This window comes from Otolemur garnettii, unplaced genomic scaffold (genome assembly GCF_000181295.1).
Source record: "Otolemur garnettii isolate 467f Iridium unplaced genomic scaffold, OtoGar3 scaffold00075, whole genome shotgun sequence".
Classification (NCBI taxonomy): Eukaryota; Metazoa; Chordata; class Mammalia; order Primates; family Galagidae; genus Otolemur; species Otolemur garnettii.
The window spans coordinates 6935380-6949191 of NW_003852470.1; the positions used below are offsets into that span (position 1 = coordinate 6935380).

General features: G+C 41.3%; 1 protein-coding gene across 1 annotated transcript in view; it reads right to left on the reverse strand.

Annotated features, from left to right (window-relative positions):
- Positions 1–7459, reverse strand: part of EDRF1 (erythroid differentiation regulatory factor 1) — a 49731-nt gene extending 42272 nt beyond the window's left edge. Inside the window, exons 1-5 of the mRNA XM_003794068.3 lie at positions 7269–7459; positions 6093–6301; positions 3414–3480; positions 1702–1827; positions 50–174 (exon numbers count right to left, since the gene is read on the reverse strand). Coding sequence (XP_003794116.1) covers positions 50–174; positions 1702–1827; positions 3414–3480; positions 6093–6301; positions 7269–7376 — 635 coding nt within the window. The 5' untranslated portion in view covers positions 7377–7459. The remainder of the gene's footprint in view (positions 1–49; positions 175–1701; positions 1828–3413; positions 3481–6092; positions 6302–7268) is intronic.
- Positions 7460–13812: the final 6353 nt, after the last annotated feature.

A 13812-nucleotide genomic window follows, 5' to 3' on the forward strand; every position in this document is an offset into this window, starting at 1 on the left:
AAGTTTAGATTTGAATTTCATTTTTCTTCTAAAATAAATAGCCCAGTACCTGTAATATAAAAACTTGGAAAGAATCGCCTTCTGATACCAGTGCTCTTTGCTCTTTTTCTTCCTCTGCCACTTCTGATCAATTAGTCTTTGATAAAACTCTTTCAGCCATGTCCAATCACCAGTCTGAATAACAAGAAATTATTAAATGAAATGTATGCAATTTAAAAAATGTGCCTATTACTCCTTTACAGAAAATATTCTATTTTTTGTATCCTATTTCATACACATACTCATAAAACATTTATCTTTCTGGACTCAATTCACACCACCTCTCTTAAGAAACCCCAGTCCTCCACCTCTCCCTAAGCCAAGCCAAGAAGGTAATCTCCTCTGTAACATTTCCTTCCATACCTGGAGTGATCCTTCTCTGTAACATTTTGTTTTATAGCTGGAGGAAGTCCCACTTGGCATGCTGTATTGAAATTACCTTTTAAAGCATGTATAATCCCCAAACTATGAACTGCTAAGGAGCTAGGCCTCTGACTTTTCAGGGTCACACCCCAAGAACCACATATACTAAACTATGGTCTTCATTTTACACTTAATCTTAGCCAAAAAGCCAAGAAGCAATGGTATTTTAAATGTCAATTTAAATCGCTATAACTCATGGGGACTAGCAAGCCCATGAACTGTTTATTACCAGTCCATGAAAAGGTAAGTAAAGAAATGGAGAGTAAGCTTGAGAAACTACACCATTGTTATTCTATTTTCCAAAAGTATATGTCTCCAACACATGGGTAGAAAATAGTCATAGACCAGCATATAGTTTGAGCAATTAGGCTTTAAGAGAATCAGTTCTAATAACCACAGTGGTACATCCCGAGAAACACACCATTAGGTGATTTCATCACTGTATGAAAAATCAGAGAGGGTACTGACGCAAACCTAGATGGTATGTAGCCTACTACAAACCCAGCCTACACAGGATAGCCTAGTGCTCCTAGGCTATAAGCCTGTACAGCATAGTACTGGACTCATCACTTGAAACACTTGTATACAAAGGTATTTATGGATTTCAACATAACCAAACACAGAAAAGGTACAATAAAAAAACAGTATTATAAACTTATGGGACCGGGTCATATATGCGGTCCACCAATGATCAAAATGTGTTATGTGGTGCATGAGCATCTTCATTCACAGGAATAGCTTTTCCTAGTTTTCACTTTTTTTTTCTTTTATTGTTGGGCAATTGTTGAGGGTACAATGAGGTTACCCGGCTTGCATTTGCTGGGTGAAGTCCCTCTATTAATAGTGTCCTGCCTCCAAGAGGTGTGTTACACACTGTGGCCCCAGGTATTTTTCACTTTTCTTGGTGCCATGTTTCGTAAGAATTTTATTAATAGAGACATGAGATTTTTTTGAAAATTTAATCTTTTACATTTCACTGATTTTTCACAACTTTCTTCACTGGCTTCATCTTTTTCTTTATAAAAAAGAATCCTGGCAGTTGGTGTCAATAAAATAATTTGCTTTCCCATTCTCTCTTCTATTTTTCTCTATTTCTCAGTTTTTCTGCTGTCAATGAAACTTTTCATTTCTTGACTGCAGAAGTACTCAACTATATTTCCACTTTGGCCTTTTTCTGATGCAATCACATTTCCAATGCTCTTCAGTAGTTAGAATAGTGCCTTTCACAAAGAGAATTACCTGAGATGACCTCATGAAGAGTTCCTGAATATCCAGCTCATCCAGTAAGAGAGTCCTCCCTATGCGGTGCACTGCCATGCTTACATGGGACTTGCTGTAGGGAATCTTCAGGAGCTTTTTAATGTTCTTAAAAAATATTAAGAGAAAAAAATAGTTCAGAAAGACTTTTATAGTCTGATTTAGAATCTTTCACATTTTATCCTATTAATAAAACTTATTTCCTGAAGGTTATGCAAACTGTACTTTATACAAAGGACTACATGCAAACACACGGGAAGACAGAGCTTTAAAACCAGAATTAAGCAGACTTTATGAGTCATACTATGTTAATGTAAATGATGGTCAAAGATCTATTTTTACATGATAGAATTTCTTTCTTTTTTTTTTTGGAGACAGAGTCTTACTCTATCGCCCTCAGTAGAGTACCGTGGCATCACAGCTCACAGCAACCAAACTCTTGGGTTCAAGCGATTCTCTTGTCTCAGCCTCTTGAGTAGCTGGGACTACAGGCACCCGTCACAACACCTGGCTATTTTTAGAGACAGAGTCTCGCACTTGCTCTGGCTGATCTTAAACCTGTGACCTCAGGGAAATTCACCTACCTCAGCCTCCCAAAGTGCTAGGATTATAGGCATGAGCCACCACACCTGGTAACAGAATTTCTTAAAGTTAAGTGTGTACAGGTCACACTGTTGCACTAATCTAGGCTTTTAGTATATCAGTTAAAATTGCTAACTAAAGATCAACAGATTTTGGTAGAAATATCGTTTATAATTCTCAACTGGAACAATATTCAGAATAATCCCAAACATCACAATCAATTTCAACTACTAGTAGTAGAACACAGCCATTAATATCATCATATTGGCTCGGCGCCTGTGGCTCAAGTGGCTAAGGTGCCAGCCAAATACACCTAAGGTGGCAGGTTCGAATCCAGCCCAGGCTCATCAACCTGCCAAACAACAATGATGGCTGCAACCAAAAAAAATAGCCAGGCGTTGTAGCGGGCGCCTGTGGTCCCAGCTACTTGGGTGGTGGAGGCAGGAGACTCGCTTAAGCCCAGGAGTTGGAGGTTGCTGTGAGCTGTGATGCCATGGCACTCTACCCAGGGGGATAGCTTGAGGCTCTGTCTCAAAAAACAAAAATCACCATATTAATATCACCATATTAATATTATCACCATATTAATATCATAAGATTATCACCACTGCCAGTGTTTTGAGAGTTGTTCTCTCCTCTTTGAAGAAAACATGTATAAAGAGTGATACTTTAATAAACAAAAAATATATTAAAAATATCTGATGGCTTTATCTTATTTCATTACTAATTTGTCAAGACTATAAAGCAGTCCCAGCGAAGGAGATCACTCCTATAATCCTAGCACTCTGGAAGACCAAGTTGGGCAAATTACTTGAGCTCAGGAGTTCCAGACCAGCCTGAGCAAGAGAGAGACCCTGTCATTACTAGAAACAGAAAAACTAGCTGGGTGTAGTGGCCAGCACCTGTAGTCCCAGCTATATGCTGGCTGAAGCAATGGGATCCCCTGTGCCCAAGAATTTGAGGTTGCTGTGAGCTATGCTGATGCCATGGCACTCTACTCAGGATGACAGAGTGAGATTCTGTCTAAAAATAAAAAATAAGCGAACAGAAAATGATACAACATTTAGCACAAAACATTCTCAAGTTTACATGGAGCAATAAGGAACACTTACTTCAGAGTCAGAAACAACATCCACATCATTTCCTACTGAATCAATAAACTCATATGCCATGCCAAAGCTATCAAAAGGAAAAAAGGCCACAAATTAAAAGGTAATAATCATGCAAGGAGACGTTAATAATAGAATACTGTATTTCATCACTTTTAAAAACACATTTTCCACATTTTAACACCTCTGATATCAGGTAATACATATCACCATTACAGTTGGTTAGCTTATCCTACTTAGTGGTTCATAACATAATGATGGATCCGAAACTCAATGGCATCTTAGAATTGATAACATAGCAATAATTATTAGAAGCAATTATATGCTGAGCGCAGTCACTCACGCCTATAATCCTAGCACTCTGGGAGGCCAAGGTGGGTGGACTGCTTGTGAGACCAGCCTGAGCAAAAGCGAGACCCCATCTCTACTAAAAATAAAAAAGACCCCGTCTCTACTAAAAATAAAAAAAACCTGAGGCAAGAGGATTGCTTGAGCGAGTTAGAGATTGCTATGAGCTATGACACCATGGCAATCTACCCAGGGTGATGGTTTGAGACTGTCTCTAAATAAATAAATAAATAAATAACTGGCAATTATACCAGAAACTCCATAGTTGGCCCCCTCTTTAAGTTGACCTAATTTTTACAAAACAGACATGCACCACATGTACTCTGTATGTTGACTAGTTTGTTATAGTCCCTTGCATGGTCAACTTACAAGGTTCCACTGTAGTATGAAACATATTAAAAATACTTAACAATTGTTTTTATTTTTATCAGCATGAAACCCAAAACATTTCTAAGAGAAACTAATCACTATCAAATTTTAGCTTTTTTAAGTAGGGAGATAGGAAAAAAATTTCTCAGGATTTTACTTTCTGGGATCATATTCTTAGTGATACATACTATTTCTCTTTTAAAGAAAAGATATGAAAAAATGCACCTGATAACAATTCTGCCACAAGGGGGAAAGGAAAAGAATAAAAGTTAACTGAGTATCCAACTCATGCCAGATACCACATGAGGTGCATCGATAGTCTTCATGCCTGAAAGGCAGCTAATACCACCATTTTCCAGGTAAGTAGGAGAGGGTGAGGACACTCAACTAGGACTGCTAACTTCAAAGTATGTTCTCATGATTTACCAAGTTATTTAACTTTTCTCAGCTTTTCTCATGTGCAAAAATAGTTAAGACCTTATCTCAAATGGTGGTTGTGACAATTAGATGAGACAAACATACAAAATACTTAACACTTGGTTCGGTGCCTATAGCACAGTGGTTACGGTGCCAGCCACGTACACGGAGGCTGGTGGGTTTGAACTCAGCCAGACCAGCTACACAACAATGACAAATGCAACAAAAAATAGCCAGGCACTGTGGCGGGCACCTGTAGTCCCAGCTACTTGGGAGGCTAAGGCAAGAGAATCGCTTAACCCCAAGACTTTGAGGTTGCTGTGAGCTGTGATGCCATAGCACTCTACCAAGGGTGACACAGTGAGACTCTGCCTCAAAAAAAAAAAACCCAAAAACTTAACACTGCATTTGTACACAATCAATTATCATTTAAATAACATTATAACATTTAATTGTGTTGACATATCATAATTTACTAAGTTTTTCTTTTATTTATTTCTTTATTTTTTGAGACAGAGCCTTGAGCTGTCATCCTGGTTAGAGTACCGTAGCATCACAGCTCACAGCAACCTCCAACTCCTGGGCTCAAGTGAGTCTCCTGCCTCCACCTCCCAAGTAGCTAGGACTACAGGCGCCTGCTACAATGCCCAGCTATTTTTTTGGTTGCAGCCATTATTGTTTGGCAGGCTCAGGCTGGATTCAAAACCACCAGCTCAGGTGTATGTGGCTGGCGTTTTAGCTGCTTGAGCCACAGGCGCTGAGCCTAAGATATGTTTTAAAAGGAAATACCTCATTTATTTCCAACTTTTTGCTGGTATAAATAATGCTATAAACAACATTTTACAAATATACCTTTTGCCTTCTGAGGCCTTAGAATAATTTCCAAACTACTAGCTGGTAAGATATTAATGTGCTTGTGCCTCTTTCCATATTCATGGAAATATTTTAGACTGAATTACTGAGAGAGAAAAAAAGAGAAACCTACACATTAAATGGCATACAAGAATATGGATGTTAGTACATTTTTCTCTGTAAGACCCCAAGGTACTCTCTCGACTTTAAATACTACCAGCAGAATTCCCAGTGTCAAAGTGAAGGGTATAGGCCACACAAACATGCTGGGTTTTTACACTGGGCTTTTTCAGGCCAGACAATCTACCACCATTTAATGAAAAACTCCACAGGACCCATAAGGCAGTGTTAAGGGTTCTCCACTTCATGTGCATCCTGATTCTTTATATTCATATATTTGAAGGTATGTAAATTGTGAAAAAGTAATGGCTGATTTAACTTTCACAATTAAAACTCTTTGTTAACTACAGGATGTAGACTTGAAAAAAGCATATGCAACTGGTATCTTCATATTGCAACATTATCTATTATCAGAGGAAAAAAGGACCTTGAAAGTTAAATGTGATCTTTTTTTGAAAGATAAAGGTCAGCAAGTTAATGTGTATTACCATTTCAACCATAAAAGCAAGTATTAAGAGTTTTAAATCAGGATAAAGGAGCAGGTAAAAATGCCATCAATTAATAATTAATATTTACCTTGAAAATGGCTTGCTTTTCTTACTGTTGCCAAGAATGGTAGTTCCTGCTGGCCCTAATTTGGCACTCTCTCGTAACCAGTTGGCAGGTGGGAGTTTCAAGTCTGTCTTCTCTTCAAGGCGTGCAAATGCTGTTCGAGGAGGAGCAGAAGAGTATTTCACCACAGCTCGGCTCTTCACTTCATTGCCTCCAAGAAATAAAGCTGACCCCTAATTAACATATTAAATGAAATGTTAATGAACACCACTACTAGACTGAAAATCTCCTCTTTGTATAAAGCAAACAAGAGCCCACCACACTAGGCTTCACAAGGAACATATGCTGCATATTACTAATAACACAATAAATTTGAGCATAAATCGTCACTTTGCTTGGCAGTTTTTCACATAACTTCAAAGAAAAAAGATGAGTCAAAGAGCATGATGATTATAGTCATCAGTTAGAAACAGGCCAACCAATCTGCCTTTTTAATCAACTTATATAAATGAAGTGGAGAAGCAGAAACCAAGGAGTCTCAATAGTATCATTCTAACTATTAAATAAGTAATAAAAAACTTTGTTCAGTACTTAAGTATTTTAAGTTCAATAACATCATTTACAAAAGTCTGGTAAGGTATCTGGGACTTTCTTAGTTTTAAGCGAATGCTCAGTAATTGATTAATCAGTTCATTACACAAATATTCTGCACCTCTAACTTCACAGCAAGGCACGGGGTGGGGGGGGATTTTCCCACAGCCCACACTTGCACACGCGCAAGGCAAATTCCGTGTCTGGGTTCAATATTCATATCTCTCACAAAGTCCCTTTTCGACCTGGCAAACACTTTGCACCTTTCAAGAATTAGTTCACGCTCATTCTCAGTGAGTCCCTCCCTGGCACCCTCTCTCTTCCCAACAGCTTTGCCTGGAATCACGTATTTACACGTACCCTCCTTGAAAGCACAGATCTTGTCTAACTCACCTGTCGGTTACCAGGACTGCATTTGGTACGAATGACTTGCAAGTAAATACCTGAATACCTGTAGACAAGCACACGGACTTCCACTCCCTGTTTGGGGGATGTCAGGGAAGTGTGGAGAGGGCGCCAAGACCTTCTGGGAATCGCGACATTCCTCCTCGGTGGAACGGGCCCGCAGCTCCCGGAGCCTTGGCAGGTCCCGCCCCGCAGAGGGCTCACCTGTGCAGAAGGTTCCTCGGACTCTCCCTGGGACAGGAGGCTGAGCCCTCCCCGAGCAGCGGCCCCGGCCGGCGGAGCCTCGGCTCCGGCCTCCTTGGGGTCCCCCATCACTTCGGTCCAGAACAGGAGAGAAGAAGCCGGAGCTATGGAGCCGCGACAGCAACCCAGGCCCAGGGGCGCTGCAACACTACCCAGCAAGCAGAAGCTCCCCGCACACAGCACTTCCGGCCTCTGACAGGAAAAAGTTGACGTGACGCACGATTAAATCTCGCGACGTTTGTCCACAGCCCCAAACCCCGCCTCCTACTGTGGGTGCCGCCTCCTTCGAGGGGGCGGTGCTGTAGTGCGTCTGCGCCTGCGCCTGTCAGGGCGTCTTCGGGAGACCACTTCTCGCGAGACCTGGTCCTAGGCTCCACCCCCTTCTCGCGGCTAGTCTTTGTTGGCTCACAGATCTTAGGATTCGGGATTGGGGCTGAAAGTCGAACTCGGGAGTGGAGGAGATTCTGCTGTTCGCGTCCTAGGACGCCGTGGTTACACGAATTTATGAAGGGTGGGTGCTCCTCCTCTACCAGCCTCCGGTGGCCCCTCGTTTTACCAACCGGCACTCTGAGGCTCGGAGGGGAAAGGCGTGCCCAAGTGAGGGGCAGCCGGGGGTCTCCGACCCGGCGGCCTTTCCCTGCATCACAGTGCTCACGTGCCCCCCAGTTCTGAGTGCGGGGGCGCCGGGCCTTCGCGGGGAGGGGCCCCCGCGTGTGTGGAATCAACAGATTTCCCAGCGGGCAGCACGTCCACCGGAGTGTGCTGCCCAGGGGCTCCCGGAGCACCCGCGCCGGGCCCCGGGGATCTAGCGCAGCGCGTTCCACGTGGTCGGGCTTCTCAGAATTAGCATGCAGGAGACGCACCTGGGGGTCTTGTCAACAGGCAGGTTCTGCTACTGTAGGTCTGGGATGGGCTTGAGTCGCACAAGCTCCAGGGAGGTGACGCCGGTGTTCTGTCTAGCAAGGAGAGGTAGAGAAACAGCCAGGACCGTTTTGAACCTTTGAAGGTCTGGTCTGTGCTCTCACCTTCAGACTCTGCACCCGATGTCATAGCAAACAGTTAAACGCAGCCACATTTCTCATAATTATCTCTGTGTTATAATTTTTGTTTTGTTTTGCAATAAGATATGGAAGGTTTTTAAAAATTAATTTTGCCTTTGCAGTTGTTTGGCTATCTCAGTTTGTAATTTACATTTGGCTCTGATCAATCACTACAGAGTTCATGCTCTGATTATGAGCAAGTTCAATTTATGAATTGTTTTAAATTTAACATTTATATAAATTAAATTTAGCAATGAATTTGATATAATAGCATATTTTGTAGACATTTACTTCAACATGTATTGATTTTGATCATTTTTGTTTTGCAATACATAATTTTGTGTTTTACAAGTTATGCATTGTTAGAGTAAAAAGTTGAACACAGCACTAGGAGGAAGATTAAATCTCTTGTTGGTACATAATAAAGAAACTTTGTTCAACTGTTACCTCGTTTTTCAAGAATATTTTAAAAACATTTAAATTGTATACCATTTGTTAATCGAAATTTTAAAAAGCCAATGTGCAATATGATCCTAATTTTATTTATTTTGAGACAGAGTCTCACTTTTGTCCCAGTTGGTGGAGTGCTGTAACATCACAGTTCACAGCAACCTCAAACTCTTGGGCTTGACCAATTCTCTTGCTTCAGCCTCCCAAGTAGCTAGCACTACAGGTGCCCGCCACAAGGCCTGACTATTTTTTGTTGCAGTTGTCATCGTTGTTTAGCTGGCCCGGTGTAGGTTCAAACTGGCCAACCTTGGTATATGTGCCTGATGCTGTAATCACTGTGCTACAGGTGCTTAGCCCTATGATCCTAATTTTAAAAACATTTCTATTACTTTGTCTACGTCCACAAAAGCACAAAAACAGATCTCTGAGAGGTAGGATGAAGTGATTTGAAATTTATTCCTTTACATTTTCTTTATTTTCCTGTATTTTTCTGATTCCCTATTATTTTATAACAAAATTTTTATTAATCTTTTATGCATATGTAATTTATTTCTGATAATCTTTAAGTTCTGTTGTTTTATTGTATAATTCTACCTTGGTAAGGATTTCCTGAAGTAGCATCATTATTTTCTGAAGACTCACGTATTTAGCGTGCTGCTTCAGAGGAAGTGCCTGGCCCCTGTTGACGCTTAGTGGGAAAATGTGCTGGAAACAGCCTGTAAAAAGGCAGAGAAGAACGAAAAAGAACCAGGAACTTAGTACAGAAAAAGACAGCTCAGCAGGATCATGGAGCCCAAGCTGTCAGGCTGAGGGGACCAGGGGACACTGGAGGCTGCTTGTGGAGGGAAAGCTGTGCAGGAGGTGGGTCCGCAGCAGCCCCCAGCAGCCGTCCATGGGGCTAGGACTAGAGAGCTGTAATTGAGTTTGTAAAGGAGGGTGATCTCTGAGGGCTGGAGAAACAGGGCACATCTGGGTTTCATAAAGTTTATATCAGTATAGTCCTCTAGCTCTAAGGGCTTAGTAATTTTTATTTTTCCCTATTCAAACATTTTATATGCTGGTGGGTTTTTAAAAATTATTATCATTGTTTCTAATGTGATTGAAGTATATTATGGGAAAACATGGGTCATTGTGTATAGAATTCCAAATTTTAGGACATTTATGTTCATTTTTATGTTGTACCGTGCCTGTCCCCACTTCCTCTCCCCCACCCGTCCCCAAAGCCCCTACTCAGGATGTACTGCGGCCTGCTCTGTTCAGTCACTACAGTCATCCTGGGCCTTGTAACTAGTCAGTGCTCTCAACCGTTTACTTGCCTTCCCAGTGCTTGATGCTCTGGCTCCTACGAAGTGTTTGTTGAATGAATGAATAAAGAGCATGCTCCTTGTTACACAGACCCACATTTGCTGGTGCTTTTTTTTTTTTTTTTGGCCAGGAATACCTTTTTTTCCTCGCCTGGTTTATTCCCACCCACCCCTTGAGATTTGTCTATAATAAAAGACTCTCCTGACACCACCTCTCTGCTTCCCCTCAGGATCCCTTTCTTTGTTCCAACCCTTATGTCACTTTGCCCTGCACTTGTTACATTATGGAAAAATTACCTGTTTGTCTCTGCTGACTTCACCAACTGAGCTCTTTAAAAGCTGGTGTCCTGTCTGATCACCAGCACCAGGCACAGAACTGTTTCAGCCCTTAGGCAATGGAGGGAACATGACTAAGCCAGACAGGCTTTTAAAATGCTCATCAAAATTTTGAGACATTAAAAAGAATGTTGGGGCTTGGCACCTGTAGCTCAGTGGTTAGGGTGCCAGCCACATGCACCAGGGCTGCAGGGTTCGAACCTGGCCCAGGCCTGCTAAACAACAACAACTGCCACTAAAAAAATAGCCAGGGATTGTGGCGGATGCCTGTAGTCCCAGCTACTTGGGAGGCTGAGGCAAGAGAATTGCTTAAGCCCAAGAGATTGAGGTTGCTGTAAGTTGTGGTGCCACAGCACTCTATCAAGAGTTACATAGTGAGATTGTCTCAAAATAAAAATAAAAACAATGTTGGCTCTAAACTATTTTTTAATCTGCAAAATCGAAGCTAAAAACGTTTAATGAAGTAGCTCCAAAAGATTGCAGCATCAATGTCATTAATTATTGAAGTTAGTATTGACATACAGTTTGTTCCATTCTAAAACAATTTGTAGATCAGACTTAGTTTGCAAGATCCAGCATACACATACACGATGATGTAAGAGAAAACCAGGCATTCACAAATTTAGTTACTTGGAACATGCAGAATTTTCCAAAGCAAAACTAGAAATCCTTTCAAAAACATTGACAGTAAGGCAATTACACATAAGGCAGATGTGGTTGGGGGCGCTGCCTAGGGCACTCACAGTTTCTAGTCAGCTTGGTTGGTAGAGGATGCCAACCTCTAAATTTTAGAGTCTAAAATTAGGTTAGGTCTAGGTTTTAGAGTCTAAAACCTCCTAAACCCAGGGACTATTTAGGGACTGTTTGCTCTTCAGTTTGCCACAGTCACCTCCATGACCTAGTGTCTAACACCTAACCAGCCTCATTTATTTACTTTGCTTGTAAGGTTCTGAATTTCTGACTTCTGATCCCGGACCTCAGAGCTGAAAGAGAGCTTTGAGATTATCTGATCCAATTGCTTCCCTCTTTAGATAAGAGCAGTGCAATCCAGAAAAGAGAATAGGACTTGTTGAACATCACACTAAGCTAGTTAGTAGCAAAGCTAGAACTAGTAACCAGGTTTCCTCCACAGGTAGCCTTCTAAAACATCAAATTGCAGACATAAGCCATGAAAGTACAATTTGTTTTACAACTGCCTGTTAAGAGAATAGCTCCTCTGGCTCGGCGCCTATAGCTCAACTGGCTAAGGCGCCAGCCACGTACACCTAAGGTGGCGGGTTCGAATCCCCAGCCCGGACCCGCCAAACAACAATGATGGCTGCAACCAAAAAATAGCCGGGCGTTGTGGCGGGCGCCTGTGGTCCCAGCTACTTGGGAGGCAGAGGCAGGAGACTCGCTTGAGCCCAGGAGTCGGAGGTTGCTGTGAGCTGTAATGCCACGGCACTCTACCCAGGGGGACAGCTTGAGCCTCTGTCTAAAAAAAAAAAAAAAAAAAAAAAAAGAGAATAGCTCCTCCAGCCACTTCTGCATTCTAAGACAATTTCTGGGGGCCTGCTGAGGAGTCTACGTTTTTAGTGAGATTTCTAGGTTCTAATGACCATGGCATATAGACCACTCCTTAGGATAGTGGCCTGTAAAGACCATCCCATGGGGTACAGGAAGATACCCTTTTTTAACTTGCAGAGTAAGGGAAACATTAGGTTTTACGAATACATTTTTTTTTTTATTATTGTTAGGGATTCATTGAGGGTACAGAGAACCAGGTTACACTACTTGGATTTGTTAGGTAAATTCCCTCTTATAATTGTGTCCCGCCCCCAAGAGGTGTGTCACACACTTGACTCCACCCCCTCCCTCCTTCCCTCTCTCCGCCCCCCCATCCCCACTCCCTGCCATGTACTAGTGTCGGTTGTCCTCATACCACAATTGAGTACATTGGATTCTTGCTTCTCCATTCTTAGGATGCTTTACTAAGAGGAATGTGTTTCAACTCCATCCAGATTAATACAAAGATGGAAAGTCACCATCTTTTTGTGGCTGAATAGTATTCTATGGTATACATACACTACAGTTTGTTAAGCCATTCCTGGATTAGTGGGTATTTAGGTTGTTTTCACAATTTGGCAATTGTAAATTGAGCAGCAATAAATAGTCTACTGCAAATGTCCTTAGGATAAAATGATTTTTTTTCTTCTAGGTAGATGCCCAGTAATGGGATTGCAAGTCAAATGGGAGGTCTAGTTTGAGTTCTTTGAAGATTCTCCATACTTCCTTCCAAAAAGGTTGTATTAGTTTGCAGTCCCACCAGCAGTATAAAAGTGTTCCCTTCTCTCCACATCCACACTAGCATCTGCAGTTTTGAGATTTTGTGATGTGGGCCATGCTTACTGGGGTTAGGTGATATCTTAGGGTGGTTTTGATTTGCATTTCTCTAATAATTAGGGATGATGAGCATTTTTTCATATGTTTGTTAGCCATCTGTCTGTCTTCTTTAGGGAAGGTTCAATTCATCCTCTCTTGCCCAGCAATATATGGGATTGTTGGCTCTTTTTATGTTGCTTAATTTGAATTCTCTGTGGATCCTGGTTATCAAGCTTTTGTCTGACTGATAATATGCAAATATCTTTTCCCAGTCTGATAGTTGTCTGTTTGCTTTGGTTGTTGTCTCCTTAGCTGTACAGAAGCTTTTCAGTTTAATTAAGTTCCATTTGTTTATTTTTGTTGTTGTTGCAGTTGCCACTGAAGTCATTTTCATAAAGTCTTTCCCCAGGCCAATACCTTCAAGTGTTTTCCCCACACTGTATTTGAGGATTTTTATTGTTTCTTGCTTTAGATTTAGATCTTTTATCCATCTCGAATCAATTTTAGTGAGTTGAGAAAGGTGCAGGTTCTGTGTCTGTCTTTTGTAGGTGGCTATCCAGTTCTCCCAGCACCATTTGTTTAACTGGGGATTCTTTCCCCTAGTCTATGTTCTTGTTTGGTTTATCAAGGATCAAGTGGCTGTAAGATATTAATTTTATCCCATGGTTTTCTATTCAGTTCCAGATGTCTATGTCTCTATTTTTATGCCAGTATCATGCTGTTTTGATCACTATGGCCTTAGTCTGGTAGGTGATGTCCCACCTTTGTTTTTATTACTAAGAATTGCCCTAGCTCTATGGGTATTTTTTCTGGTTCCATACAAAATGAAGAATTATTTTTTTCTAATCTTGAAAGTATGATGTTGGTGGTTTTACTAATACTTATTCTGCAGATTGACACAGATGCACCTTGTTAGGTGATAGTAAACTGGTCGAGTGGGATTGGGTTATGCAGATAAAACAGAAGATCTTCAAATATTAGTAGCCAAAGAAAATACAGGACATCAAATTAAAA